We start from the raw sequence: 15,336 nt of genomic DNA on the forward strand, positions 1-15,336 counted from the left end.
ATTATATTTATCTTAAATTTTCATATTTACAGTGACGTGGACATCCAATGTGGGCGGAGGGAGTATTAAATATCATTCTTTATTTTTCTTAAAAATTCGTCATATAATTTCAGATAATAGAGGAATAATTATTGGATTAACTACTAAAGACAATCTCACGGCTAAAAAATCAAATCAGCACTTTATGTAAAAAAAAAAAATAATAAATTAAATTAAATTTGATGTTTATTTATTTATATCATACTCCCTCCGTCGCATGTAATATGGGTGTATTACTATAGACTAAGAAGTTAGATAAAGTATAATTAGTAAATAATTAAAAAGTGTATTGATAAAAAAATTATTATTTAGTAAAAATAATTATAGATTAAGATAAGTAAATAGTTTAATTAAAATTAAGAAAATTATAAAATTTAAAATTTAAAATGCGATTAAAGTACATAATTATATTTCCAAAAATAGAAAGGATAAATTATGTGGACTGACAAAAATAAAAAATAGGGACAAATTATGTGGGACGGACGAGTATAAAACTTTCTAATAAACAATGGAATGGGCATCCATAAACTACTAATGGACCAAATTGAGTGTACATATTATATTTGAATTTGAGTCGTGTTTGTTTGTTAAATATGAAACTTAAAATTTGTATTTTCTGTTTGATGAGGTTCATTAAGAGATTTTTAATTTTTATTTTATTTAAATTTAAATAAATTAATAATACAATTATTATTATTATTTTATTAATAAAATTGTATAAAAAATTAGAATTAAAAACATTATAAAAAATAGCATTTGTTTGATTTTGATTTGTATTAAAAATTTTATTTTAGTTTAGATTAAATATATTTTGATTTGATATTTCATCAAAAAATAATAATAATAATAATGTATTTTTATTTAAAAATTATGTGAGATAAAAAAAAAATAAGTATATATATTAAATATGTATTAATTTTTTTAATAAATACTATTGAACAATCACACAGACAACTCAAATTTATAATTTTCTTTGTAGTTTCTTATTATATTTTTTTGCCTTCTAATGCTATTTCCAGCCATTGTTTTGATCATCTAATCAATCTTCACACAAGGCAAAATGCAAAACCATACAATTTCTTGAGTTCAACTGAAATCGTCCAATTCGCAGGCCGTCCGAAAAAATTAATTTTGATTCCAATATAATTAATTTTGATGTAAGTACAAAAGAACTTATGAATTTTGGTTCCAATATAAATACTGATTGCATTCAAAGTGTGTAATTGAATAGAAATAAACACGGCCGTGTGTAATTAAACACAACCGTGTACTCTGATTTAAAGTTGCTGAATGCGATACACGGACGTGTTTGTTGTACACAATCATGTTTCGTCCAAGTCAGACGTCATGTCATCTCCGTTAAGTCACGATCAGCATTTCCCATTGAATTTGTAACGATGAAACTAAAATTGATTGAAACGATTTATATTGAAATCAAAATTGATAAATATTTTTATAGTGAGACATTACGTTTGATTATATTGGAACCAAAATTAATTTTTCTCCTGACTTTATTAACAAGCTCAATAAACCCATCATAACCCAAACTCGAGCCTGACTCGATTACACAAATAATAATTCCGGAGCTTAAACTCAACTCATTTATCTCTATAAACAAATCAAACCTAAGTATTAACAAATTAAGTCGAATTTGACTCACAACTACCGACCTATTGTGAAACCACACTACAACTACTACCTATAAGTACAATCCAAGAACACTTCTTACCAAATGTGAATATATGATGATCAAATAAAGCAAGAAAATCCTCAGGTTTCAAATCAGTAGTAACCATTCTCAATTTAAGATCCATCCATATTTCATTTCATCTTCTTTCTTTTTTTTTTTTTTTTTTTTATTTTTACTTGATAAAATGGAATGTAAAATCAGGCTAAAAATCTACATAAGGATGCTCCCAGCAGGAAAACCTTTTAAGAATCTGCATAAGAGATGTAACCAAGATTCATTCATTCATTCATTTTATACCCAAGAACAAGAAAGAAGAAGAAGAAGAAAAACCTCTCTCTCTCTCTCTCTCTCTCTCTACAAATAATCCTCGCTAAATATTGTCGCCGTCTCTGTCGCGATCCTCGCCTTCTGCAGGATTCGGAGTGTCATCGAATCCAGAACTCGGCGCAAGTTCGTTCAAATCAAGATATCGCCTTTTTCCAACACCCTCGACTTCTTCTTCTTCTTCCTCGTCGTCGTCTTCCTCTTCTTGTTGCCTGTGATTTGTTCCGTCCAGGTCCGGCTGGTTGGTTTCCATTTCATGATCCATTTGAGAGTTCTGCTGTTCCATAGGTGCGTCGAGGTCGAGATCAGGAATGGGATCGTCGCGCATCTCCTGCTCGTTGTTTCTCTCATTGTCGTCGCTGTCGTCGTCGTCGTCATCCGAATCCTGAAAACCTCTCGAGAAATCTGCTCGATCGCCGCTTCCCTCGGAGTGCTCGGACAACACCGCTGCCTCTGACTTTGCACGTTTCTTCGACTCGTTATCTGATTCGCTCATCTCATAATTCCTGTAATTGATTCGGTTCCGGGTTGTTCTTTTGCTGCGCCTGAGACCCGATTGAAGCTCGCCGACCGACCTCAGTTTCGTTTCCCGTCTGGTGCGGCCGCGCACAGTTCTCGATGATCTCTGCGGCCTGTTGCTACCGTCGCTCGTACTTACGACCTCGTCGTCTTCTTCTTCCTCTTCATCCTCCTCATCCTCTTCGGGATTTTCTTCATCCCAGTTATACTCTTCGTCGCCTTCCGAGCTACTCGACATCTTCTTTCTTCGTTTCCGACTCTCTATGTATTCATCGTGATAAACTACTTCACCAACGATATCTTCATCACTGTCGAAATCCATTTCGTTTTCCGAAGGAGCTTCAACAAACTCTTTCTCGGAATACCTCTGAGGCTTCTTCCTTCGGCGATTGCTACAAGCCACAATTCGATTGAGGAAACTTCATAAATCTGTCGATAACGATAAACGCATCGTGCAAATAGTACATTGCTGAACGAGAAAAAAGTGGAGTACCTTCGGTCCAATGTTTCTTGCTTATTGAGTTGATAATTTTGAGTGTAATCGGGAGAGTCGGAAGTCAAGTCGTTAGATGACGGCGGTTGAGAACACTGCGACGACGTGCCACCCCCCCATTTACCGTTTTCAGAAACCTCAAGTTTCATGTGAGGGTCTCTTCTGTCGAAGGGTTCCGGAGACGGCTGTTTCTTCCTGTACAACAATATAAACGAAAAAAGTGAACGAAATGCACGAGGAATAGAGCTTATGAAGATACATGAACAACGATTCTTACTTGGTGACTTTTAAAGCCTCATTGATCGATCGATCATAATCATCTGCACAAAAGACAAATACCATCAGCACGATTTCAATATTCCTGTTAAATATGTTGAAAATTATTCTTAGCCACGAAAGTAAGGCTCAACGGCTGCCGATAATTAGAACTGAAACTGTGATTAAAAATCCAATTGGTGGAGCAACTCCGGGAGACTTAGATGTTATATATATATATATACCGATAGATGACAATAAAAATGTGAAACACTAGATTACACCTACCGAAAGTATATGTGACGGGTTTTCGATCACGGAGAGACCGACCAGCGGTCAGGCCATCCATGCTTATCATGCTATCGAGCATAAGTGCTTGTCTGTGTTGCTTCTTTAGCAGTTTCTCCTTCCTCTGTGAAAAGAAATTCACATCAGTTACATGAAATAGAAAAAGGATAATACCAACGTAAATGACACGGAACTACACTGAAGTAGCTAGCTAATTTACGAACATAAAATGCAAAGTACTGAGGAGTAAATAAAATTTTAACGAAGGAAGAGCAGACCACCTTGTGCACTTTCTCGATTTCAGGAAGCATATCATTCTTCAGTTTTTTCCCAACAGAAACTTCGGTTCTATTTTTACTTGACAGGAGCTTTTCCTGTATGTGATGAGCAAAATAATTAAAAAATGCTAATAAAAATACAGGAAACAGTCCACGGAATAGTAAAAGAACATATGATACAAGCATCCCAATTAGAATCGACATAAAGCTACAGAAACAAGCAATACAAGGCCAGGTTGCACAAGCTGAGAAAATATGTTGCACTGGATACTCAAAGGCTACGTTTGATACAGAAAATATTCAAGTACAGCAACAAAATCACAGGGCGCTGACTACAAAATATATAAAATGCTACGGCGTCTTATATTTAATTCATTGATCAATAAATGGAGAATTTATAAGTGCACACTTAACATTTTGACTTCTCATATTATTTTGTAAAAGATAATCTTGGGATTGCATAAGATATGTGAAAACATGAAATTCTCCTATTGCCTTTGCAGAATCAAATATCAACGGTTACATCAGCTTCCATACACTAAAGAATGAAAGCAGATAGCAAATTTGTTGGCCTTATACGGGAAATATTAAGTAGCATGAAAAGCATTACATTGCTGAAGCCATAATTAAAAAAAAAAAAAAAAAGCACCCAAATCGCAGATACTCACAGAAACAGTTTGGAATTCATCTAAATTTGTAGCAACAGCTTCCCACTGATACGATGAATCGGGAATAGGAGGAATATTCCTCCCTTTTCCTTTTTTTGCCTCAACTTTTCTAATTTCACGGTACAATCGATGACCAATAATGGAATCATCTTCATACCTATACAGAAAATGAAAGGGAAAGTATAAAAACATATAACACATCTAATCAGAATTTACATAGGAGAGTTGAATCCAACACCACAAGACAGATGATAAGGCTAAACGAGACGAAGAAACAAAGGTAATTCCTATTACTGATGGGCGATAAAAAGGAATACGTTTTATAGATGCAATGAAATGTGGTTTATCATTTTAAACATATATATATTACCAATATGATACTCCGTGAGAGTCACCACCAAGGGGCTCTTTCCGAAATGTGGAAAGCAACACTCCATGTTTCATTGAGTGCTCCATATATTGACGAATATCATCTTGCTGCAGAAGCCAATTACAGATATTAACTTACGGGTGACTAAAATGTACCAAGGGTTTCATTACTGAGCTTCATCCTTTCACGAGCAATTTATCAATATCTAATAAACTAAGGCCTCCTACGTGCACTGTTGTTGAAATAAAGTAGTACTTGTCACACATATTTAAGAATCCATAACCTCGAAGGAACCGTCAAATTGGAAATCACAGTATGCACTACAGATACTAAGATAATCAATTGGAAATTTTGGAAGTGTTCCTTAAAAGAATGAAACGTTTGCAATTACTACTACCTCTATTTTATATCTCCAATGGCTATTTCTTGAACAGGAAAAATGAAGATCTTATAAATATTACTTATCGTACACTACACAAGAAATCAAATATTAAGTCTAATATGCATAAATACATAAGTACATAAAGTGATCGTAGCTCTAATAAACAAACTAAAAAGGGGGCAAACATTTATGCAATTGATCCTCTGAATCTAACAAGGACTATGAAGAAAATGATAACAATACCTCAACCCGAATATCACATATTGCCTTCAGAATCACCACCCTCATCCCAGGGTCAAGTGACTTGTACGTCTCAACTTCAGCACTACAAGAATATAAGTGGACATACAAAAATAAGTAGCATTATAAAAAATTCATTGAGTGCATCTTTCACACCCAAGTACATACATTGAAATTTATCAGAACAAAAAAAAAGCCGTGCTCACCCATGTGATGCAACTATTGGTAGATCTCCTTCTGCAACCTGCAATAAAGCATCAAACTGGGTAAATCCTACAGAACTTCTACAGAACTAAATCAATAATCTTTCGGGGATCAATGAATAAATTACCCAATGCCACCAATCTCTCAATTTTCTACATAAAACTGTAATCCAAGTATGATGTCCAAGTGCCATTCTTGTGACGGGAGGAATTGCCTAAAAATCACAAGGACATAAAAACACATGTACACTGTCAACATCGAAACTTCAGCAACATATTGGTTTATTTTGAAGTGTGAACGTACAATGAAGAGCCGATAAACACCATAATTAATTTGGACCTCAATAAATGAAGTGTCACACTCATAATATGGGTTTGTTCATCTAGAACTTTTTGCTAGCATGATTTCTGATAAATATTAATAAAAAATACATTATATACACACATCCACGTAGTATAAATAATATATATACTCCATTCTCTCACAAAAAAGTAAAAACTTCAACACAAAATATTATTTTTTCTTATATTATAACACTAAACAAACACACCCTATATACTTAATGGAACAAAGAAAAATGAACTGGAACAAAATATCTTGTGATGCAAGTTATGACGATGCATCATATATGTCTTTTGGCGCATATGACGTCTCTAAGATAGTAAGATGTACGCATTTCAAAATTCCATTTTCTAATGAAGACGGAAAAGGAACTAATTGGTCATGAATATGTCAGCAGGACAGTGGATAAAACATTGCTTCATTGCTATCACATCTATATCAGCACGTTCAAAAGTATGATGGAACAAACAATGACAGTGAGCATTGCTTGAGAGTATGACAACTTAAATAAGGTGGAAACAACAGAAGGGAACAACCAAAGAAAATGAGTTGACTCAAGCTCCCTAGGAATTATCACTTACAAACAAGAAAACAAAACTATAGATTCGGAAGACCTAATGTAATTCTAGAACGAGTCACTTTCTTTCAATATATATTTATATATACTTTAAAAAATGGATCAAAGATAACCAGAATAGTTACTATTGTTTAGAACATTCATGTCAATGTTCACCAACTCATGAGCAGAAATAAATATTTCATATCTAATCATCCAATGAAATGGTTCAATTCCAAGCACAGGCATAACAGGAACATCCATATCTGTAGGTTTTGCACAATTCATAAATGGGCAAGATCCGGATAAAATAAAAAAATTACCAAATTACTAAGCTTAATATGCATTAAATACGGTGAATGTAAATGGAAGGATTCCAGCTAAACATGCATTGACATGCTCCTAAAATCTTTTTAGCCAAATAAACAAGGATGTTATGCACTCAAGCATTTATGTAAGCCACCTGTAGCTATTTTCACATAAATTTATGTTGGTTTTCCACAAAGAAGGTTTTACAAGACATTTAAGAATATATTGATGTGATTAAACCCGCACAAGGTAATAAATCAACAGAAACTGATTGGATTCCCCCATAATACTATATAAAACTTGCACCGATAACATATTATTCCCCTCAGTGTCATGGATGGATTAAACTATTCTCAAGTATCAACTCACCACTTCTAAAATCTTAAACACCTAAATGAAGAGTGAAATCTCAAATTGAAGTCATATCATCTCATCCAAATCATGGAAAGGAGTTATTGAATGTGAGATCAGTCCCACAAATTACACAAATTTTCACACTTTCATGCTTAGCATGGCGCAATGTTCTGACCAGCTTGCTCAAAAAGTCTATGCAATCCAAATGTTATTTGACTTTACTCATTGGAATTCAAGCAAAGGGAATTAGTTAAAATCTTCTACAACCATTTAGCCAGAAGCGGATTAAGAAACAGGTGAGACCTTGCAGCAGTTGGCAGATAACAAACTGATTCAAGCAAAATGGAAACGAGGGAATATTAATTGGGGGGGGGGGGGGGGGGGGGGTGTGTCATTTTTGTTTTGGGTCTGGGGCGAACATGTTCAAGATATCAGAGAATTAAGGATCCCCACCAAAGAGTCTAATCCAATCCATAATGATGCGCCATAAAATACAACATTTTATTACTTGACCGACCATTAGGAGAAGCAAAGGCATCACGTATGCTAACCAATAAGATTATTGACAGAAGATCAAAGTAAAATAACATTATTAGAGAATACAATACACTTTAACTTTAAGAAAATAAATGGTTTCGATGCCTTGCAAACTAGTGTGCTAACCATAACAATTACAAACAACAACAACAGCATCACACAATTTGCTCAAAAAGAAGAAACAACTCACCTTCAACAATGGCATATGTATGTCGGCCAAAGTATTGTTGGGACTAATCAAAGCTGTCTCGAACTCCTCAGCCGAAAATTCCACTTTGATATTCAATGAAGGCCTAAACACCTAACCATCAACACAAGAAACAACACATTAGCATAAAATCAAAACCACACAAAAAGCACAAATCATATCCATAAACCCCATACATTCACAAAATTCATACATTCAAAAAGTTGAGAATCGAAGCCAATTGCCACATTGATCGAATCCTCCACCGCGGCAGCTGCGACTCCTCCGGCTCCCCGAGCAGCGGCGTCACCATTCTACCCGGCGCCAAAGATCCATCCTCTTCCTTCTCACCATTCTCCTCCTCCCCATCTTCATCCTCACCCTCCTCATCAGACTCCTCCCTCAACAACCTAGCAGTCAATCTCTCCTTCCGCCTACTCTTCTTCCTCTTCCTATCAGCCTCCACCGCAGCCTCCGCTTTCGCCGCCGCCTGCAACCTCTCCGCCGCCCGCTGCGTGCATGCTCTCGACAGCCTCTCTCTCCTAGACACTACACCATTATTTGCATCACCAGTACTGCTTTTTACATCGTTATTCTTACTCTCGTCGTTGTTTTCAGCGTGGGCCTTTTCCTCCCGGGGGCTTCCGCGGTGGATCGGCGAGGAGCGGTCGGACATAGCGAAGGAATCGGACGGGCGAGGGTCTAAGGACGAGTTACATGGAAGATCAAGGGCTTGCATTGAAGCAATCCCGAAACATGTGCCTCGAATCCCAAAAAGAAAAAAATAAAAGCTGGGGTTTCGCCAATGATTACTCCAGAAATAAGATTGAAGAACAGCCGACGCGACGCCTAAACCAATTTGAAAAATCAAAAGGTGTATGTATAATCAGACAATCGCAAAAATCACGAATGGGTTTTGCAATAAATTCCCCCAACTCCCAGGCAGGTTCTTTCTCGTCGATGGGGGGAATGGAAAGGAAAGGCGTGCGGTAAGAAATTGGGGGATTTGGGCGTTTTCCCACCAAAGAAAAGGGTATGAAAACGAAGATTAACAGGAGTAGGGTTAAAATTTTGGTCGGAAAAGGTTAAATCTTGGCCCTGGGGATTAAAATTGACGTTTTCTGGAATGGGGAGAGACGACTGGGTCGGTCTGGGTGGTGAAAGAAGGATGGAATTGGATTATTCGATTGTAAATTGAGGGTTTGTGATTGTGGAGGCATTCATTCATACACAGGAGACTAGGCCTACTGCTGCTGCTGCTGCTGCTGCTTCCATTGTTGGTTGGATTAAACTCTTGGAAGTGAGGAGTACGACGTCGTTTTAGGGTTTACTTTGGTTCCATAAATTTCAGTCAACATTGCGTCTGACAGTCCACATTTATACCTGTATCTGTATGCCTACACGGTTTGGGAATCTTGAGAAGGATTGTAATTTAATTATAAGATTACAGAATTTTAAAGATATTATGGGTGTTTCTTTTCTTAAGGGCTTAGCTATATAAATTTTTAAAATTTAAGACTTCGTCCGTCCAATTCTAAAGACTATAATTATATTATAGTAAATAAAAAAATAATAATATTTTATTAATTAATAAAAATATATAATATTTTTATTTTGATTTTAAGTATAAAGTAATTTGTATATGTAATAATATGTTGTATATAAGAGTTATATATATATAATAGATATTTTTGAATGAAATCGGAAAAAAAAATAAAATTATAAGTATACAGAAAATTGATACTTTTGAATGAATAAAGAGTAAAAATAGTATTTTAAATTAAAACGAAAAATTTATTATTTTTATTTAAATAATTTCTTTATAAAAATATATGAATAAAGTTTTGATATTAAGTATCTAAATCAAACATTTGTAAATCAAGAAATGAGACATTTTCAATCAAAGACTAAGTTTAATATGATATTGTCATTTTACCATTACAAGTAAAAAATATATATATATATATATTTATGAAAGTTAAAAGATATTTTAATATTTATATATAATTTATATAATTAAAATAAATAATTTTGAACAGACAAACAAAATAATAAAATAGATGCATTGACTATGACAAGAAAGTATAATATTTTTCATAACATATTGTATCAAATACTTAGGGTGTGTTTGTTTAGGGGATTGGATTAGACTATTCATCCATTTTTTTTTTCTAAAAAATCAAATTAAACAGTTATTTTTCATTTTTCATATTATACTAAAAATCAAATTTACATTTAAAACATCACATCAACACCTATTTATATCACATAATATAACTATTCAAATTCAAAATTTTTACTATTCAAATCTCAACTCAAAATCCAAACCCCCAAACAAAACACACTATTAGTGTGTTTTTTTGTAATATTTTGATTTCGATTTTACCATTTTAAACTAATCTTTTACAAAAAAAAAAAAAAAAAAAAATTAAATTAAATTAAATATTTATTTATTTATTATTATATTAAAATTTAATTTTATATTAAAAATATTACATTGATATATATTTATATCATTGAGCAACTATTTAAATTAAAAATTTTATTATATTTAAAATCAAACCTCAACCAAAACTCCAACAACAACCATACTTTATTAACAAACTCGTAACGTGTAATTTACTAAAATACCCTTAAGCAAAATCCGACACTTAAGCCCAATAGTGGGCTTTCTATTGGCCCAATTTTTTGGGCCTTCCTTCTACAAGTTCAACAAGAGCTTTTAGCTGTGTTTATTATTTATTTTGTAATTAGTTTTTTCTTTCACTATTTAATTAATATGTTTTTATAAAAATATATTAATTTTTTTTGTAAAATTTAATGGGTTGTTCACCCAACAAGTTATTTTTTATACAATTCTGTACAAATATTAATAAAAGAAATATAATATAAATATATTTGCGTAATATAAATAATACTACCTCCGTTTCAGACAAGGCACGAGTTTTTAGGTGGGTAATATTAAATAAGATAATTTAGAAATTAGGTGATGTGATGGAAAGAAAAATATATATTTTATTTTTTTATTTGAATGATGTGAGGGAATAAAATGTGGGGTAGATATTAAATATAATTAATTATTTTCTATTTTAGAAATATTGCAGGATATATTTGAGATATACCAAAAAAAAAATATTGCAGAGTGTTTGGGACGAAAGGAGTACCATATATTAATATATATTCAATCACAAAAATTAACAATTTCAAATAAAATATTATTCAACTCGCGTTCTATAATATTTTTTATTTTAATCTATCTTATATATTCTACAATATTTCTAAAATAAAAATAATTAACTACAATTTATCATATCATATTATTCAAATAATATATATATATATATATATACACATTGTTCCTATCATCATATAACTTAATTCTAAAATTATTTTACTTGATATTACTTAACTAAATTTTCCTTCCGATTTGTTAGTAATTTTATGTAAAATATAATGTATACTCATACATACGTGTGTTTGTTTGAGAGTTTGGATTTTAAGTTGGGATTTGAATAGTAAAAATTCTGAATTTGAATAATTGTATGATGTGATATAAATAGGTGTTGATGTGATATTTTGAATATCAAATTGATTTTTAGTATAATATAAAAAATGAAAAATAGGTGTTTGATTTGATATTTTTAGGGAAAAAAAAATGAGATGAATAGTAAAAATCTAATCCAATCCCCCAAACAAACACACCCATAATACTAAAATAAATACATCATCATCGTTGAGAGAGCATGGTAATTATTTCATAATAGTTGGTTGATACCTTTTTCATTTTAGACCGTGCTATATAAGAGTTGATATACTCCCTCCGTCCAATTGAAATGTTACAATTTTTTATTTTCGTCTATCTCAAACAAGGTTACCATTTCCTAATTTAGTAATTGTACTACCTACTTAACATAATAAATATTTTTTCAACTTACAATATATTACACAAATGTCGTTATTTTTATATTACACCGTACTAATAAGGTATATTTGTCTTTTTTACTACAATCCAATATAATACTAATATTCAAAAATCTATGTGCAAAAAACAAACGTCACCCTTCCAACTTGACGGAAGGAGTATTTTAGTTCTAGTCAATTTTAAATATACTTAGGTGTGTTTGTTTGGGAGTTTGGATTTTGAGTTGGAATTTGAATAGTAAAAATTTTGAATTTGAATAGTTGTATGATGTAATATAAATAAGTATTGAAGTGATGTTTTGAATGTAAAATATAATATAAAAAATAAAAAATAAGTGTTTGATTTGATGATTTTGGAGGGAAAAAATGGGGTGAATAGTGCAAATCTTCACAAATCCCTCGAACAAACACACCCTCAGTAAAATATAAGATTCATTCAAAATTTCTTATTTAATTTAAAACTCCATTTTTTCAAAAAATTAAATTAGTTTATTATAATCATAAATGAATAATTTTTTACTTATTTGTATTATATAAAATTTATTTTTTATAAAATAATATCCATAATATATATAGTATTTAAAATATTTTAATATATATTATATATATATTTTTATGGCGTGAGAATCCGCAACCACCACCCGAAAGTGCACAGTCACAAGTCGTTTTATACCACCAGACCACCCTTTACGAGACTTATTTTAAAGATATCAATAACATAATTTATAAAAATTAATAATTATTAAATTATACTTTACGTCTCATATAATTTTTCAATTCTTTTTATTTAGTCTGTCCTACCTAATTTGTCATTTCTTTTTTTTTTTTTTAAAAAATATAGTTATACACTTTAATTATATTTTAGAAATCATAATTTATAATTTGTTATGTTAATTAAATTTTTTAGTAATGTTAATTTTAATTTATAATTATTTTTATTATATCATAATTATTTTTATTAATATATTTTTTTTAATTATGTACTAATTATGTATAAACCTAATATTTCTTGTCAAGCTAAAGTAAGACAAATAAGTTGGAATGGAGGGAGTATTATCTAAAATATTAATCTTAAATTTTTTGTTATTTTATTTTTTGAAAAGTCATTTTATATTTAATAGAAATACTTGTATGTTGCGTGGTAAAGCAGTTTGCATATTAGAATACGACGTTAAATATTGCAAGTCAACTCAAAATCCTAATCGAAAAATTATAGTATATGTTCGTGGTACAAGTTTATTTGGTCAATTATTTCTTTTTTACCTGTAACTCTAAATTTAAAATCAAATCAAATATCTATTTATATTGAATTTAAATTTTTCTTATTTTTAAAATACACTCTTTGTGCTTAAGAGCTTTTACCTTAAGAGCTCAACAATGGCCGCCCGGCTATTCGACGCTGCTCGTCGCGGACAAGTTGATACTCTTATCGAACTGAGTAACCAAAACCGGACGATCCTTGCAGATTCCAAGATCATTTCTCCTTCGGAATCTCTTCTTCACATAGCCGTGAAATCGGGGCAGCTCGACTTTGTTCGAACGCTCATGAGCATCGATCCCGGGATGGCGCACGAGACAAACGACGACGGTTATAGAGCTCTCGATGTAGCTGCGATTCTCGGCGACGTGGAGATCGTTAACACGATGTTGAGTTTAAACCGAGACTTATGTCGACTCAAAGGTAGAGATAACCGGACAGCGCTTCATTATGCAGCTATGAAAGGTAGAGTCGATGTAATAACCGGATTGAGGAATGTGTCCGTCGATTCAATCGATGATGTCACTGTCTACGGGGAGACCGCGATTCATCTCGCTGTGAAGTACCACCAATTCGAAGTGTTTACTTCCTTGGTCGAATGGGCCATCGACGCCGTTGGCAAAGAATCGATCGTGAACGAAGGAGATGGAGATGGCGACACCGCGTTGCACCTTGCCGTCTTAACAAGACAATACGCGGTAGTTAGATGTATTACATCATCGTATAACAATAACATTATTTTAAACGATCTTTTGTTTTGACACCATATCGAACGATCGTTTGACCTAAAAACTTAGGTTAGCAATAAAATGCATTATTAATTACATATTACATAGTTTTCCAACACTTAATTTCTTACAGTTTATAGAGTTCCTCGTCCACGAGGATCGTGGAGGAATAACATCCGTGAATGCCACAAACTTAAATGGCTCGACACCGCTCGACTTTCTTGACATTCAAGATTCGTACGACGCTAAGATCAGCCGGAAGTTGGAATCTTCCGGCGCCATCAGAGCTTCAACTTCTGCTCCGGTGGCAATTGAAAGGCTGTCGAATTTCACGCCAGCCTCCGGACAGGGTCAAGATGCTCGGTCAAGACACGTAGAAGATTGGTTTGGCTACTTCAAATTCCAAAGGCAACGGGACAGCCCCGGCGACGTGCGAAACGCTCTACTAATCGTGGCTGCGCTCATCGCCACCGTTTGTTTTCAATCTGCAATCAATCCACCGGATGGGATTTTCGGAAATCAAAAGGTGAAAGACAACAATCAGGCGACTCCGGTCGGGCCACCAGGTCCGCCACCACCTCCTGGGTTTAGTGCAGGAACGGTCTCCGCCGTGTCATCTGTTTCTGCGATTCTCGGCTCTTATTTAACGGCTATTTTCTTCTTGTTCGCCAACACCTTAGGCCTCACTGCCTCGACGTGCATACTAATATATCTTACGATGGGATTTCCGTTCCAGCGCGAGCTCCACATCGCGCTGTATTCTATGACGTTCACATATGGTTTCGCTATTGGCCACTCGATCAAAGATGTCGATGCGAAGGAGAAAGTCAAGGCTTACGTTTTTCTAACGGTCGCCCTCGTTGCGCCGTGGGCACAACGATGGCTCCCGAGGCTTGGGAGAAGGGGTTGGAAGCTTTGGAGTGAACCTAATTTGCAGGGCCAGCCCTGAGCATGGCGCAATTTCTTTTTCCGCCTGAAGCCCTTGAAGCTCATGAATTTCGCCAATGGTAAAAACTAAAAAGATGTAACAAGATCATAGTTTGATGAATTTTATTTTGTTTTTCATATATATATATATTTTAATAACGTGAGAATTCAGAACAGGTGCACCCGGGATAAACTTGGAAACTAATTTGATATATATATATTGTTTGATGTTGAATAACCGTCTCACCTAAAAATTCGAACTATTAGAAAAAAGGTTTTTTATTCATTGATGTATGCTTTCCTTAGTTGTCAATTTTGTAAATAACATTTTAATATCTTTAATTTATTTATAAACAACTAATGTCAAACATTTACAAAATATTTAAATACAAATAATTAATTTAATCAGCTAGTTAAACAAGTTAATTAAATAAACCAACAACTAATTTAATCAACTAAAAACTATC

At 33.2% G+C, this 15,336-nt stretch overlaps 2 protein-coding genes across 2 annotated transcripts; one reads left to right on the top strand and one right to left on the bottom strand.

Annotated features, from left to right (window-relative positions):
* Positions 1 to 1,993: 1,993 nt before the first annotated feature.
* LOC127241759 (DDT domain-containing protein DDR4-like) lies at positions 1,994 to 9,337 on the bottom strand. Its single transcript, XM_051260959.1, has 12 exons — positions 8,250 to 9,337; positions 8,039 to 8,149; positions 5,878 to 5,964; positions 5,753 to 5,790; positions 5,550 to 5,631; positions 4,925 to 5,031; positions 4,555 to 4,711; positions 3,890 to 3,982; positions 3,609 to 3,732; positions 3,343 to 3,385; positions 3,066 to 3,260; positions 1,994 to 2,964 (listed from the first exon to the last, which is right to left on the bottom strand). Exons 1-12 carry the CDS (start codon positions 8,772 to 8,774, stop codon positions 2,100 to 2,102), a joined length of 2,427 nt encoding a protein of 808 aa, XP_051116916.1. The 5' UTR covers positions 8,775 to 9,337; the 3' UTR covers positions 1,994 to 2,099.
* Positions 9,338 to 13,254: 3,917 nt separating this feature from the next.
* On the top strand, positions 13,255 to 14,891 carry LOC127241707 (ankyrin repeat-containing protein At5g02620-like). The gene is made up of 2 exons (XM_051260880.1): positions 13,255 to 13,912; positions 14,076 to 14,891. The coding sequence occupies exons 1-2, from the start codon at positions 13,334 to 13,336 to the stop codon at positions 14,889 to 14,891; spliced, it is 1,395 nt and encodes a 464-aa protein (XP_051116837.1). The 5' UTR covers positions 13,255 to 13,333.
* The last annotated feature ends 445 nt before the right edge of the window (positions 14,892 to 15,336 follow it).

This window comes from Andrographis paniculata, unplaced genomic scaffold, assembly GCF_009805555.1.
Source record: "Andrographis paniculata isolate CXL003 unplaced genomic scaffold, ASM980555v1 Contig83END, whole genome shotgun sequence".
Lineage (NCBI taxonomy): Eukaryota > Viridiplantae > Streptophyta > Magnoliopsida > Lamiales > Acanthaceae > Andrographis > Andrographis paniculata.

Bases quoted from the DNA above. Each gene is read 5' to 3' on its own strand.
- LOC127241759 (XM_051260959.1), bottom strand. From the start codon at position 8,774: ATGCAAGCCCTTGATCTTCCATGTAACTCGTCCTTAGACCCTCGCCCG. The intron at 5,965-8,038 runs GTGAGTTGTTTC...TGTGATTTTTAG, and splicing joins TACATATGCCATTGTTGAAG to GCAATTCCTCCCGTCACAAG. The intron at 5,791-5,877 runs GTAATTTATTCA...GCTTTATTGCAG, and splicing joins TGAGAGATTGGTGGCATTGG to GTTGCAGAAGGAGATCTACC.
- LOC127241707 (XM_051260880.1), top strand. From the start codon at position 13,334: ATGGCCGCCCGGCTATTCGACGCTGCTCGTCGCGGACAAGTTGATACT. The intron at 13,913-14,075 runs GTAGTTAGATGT...AATTTCTTACAG, and splicing joins TCTTAACAAGACAATACGCG to TTTATAGAGTTCCTCGTCCA.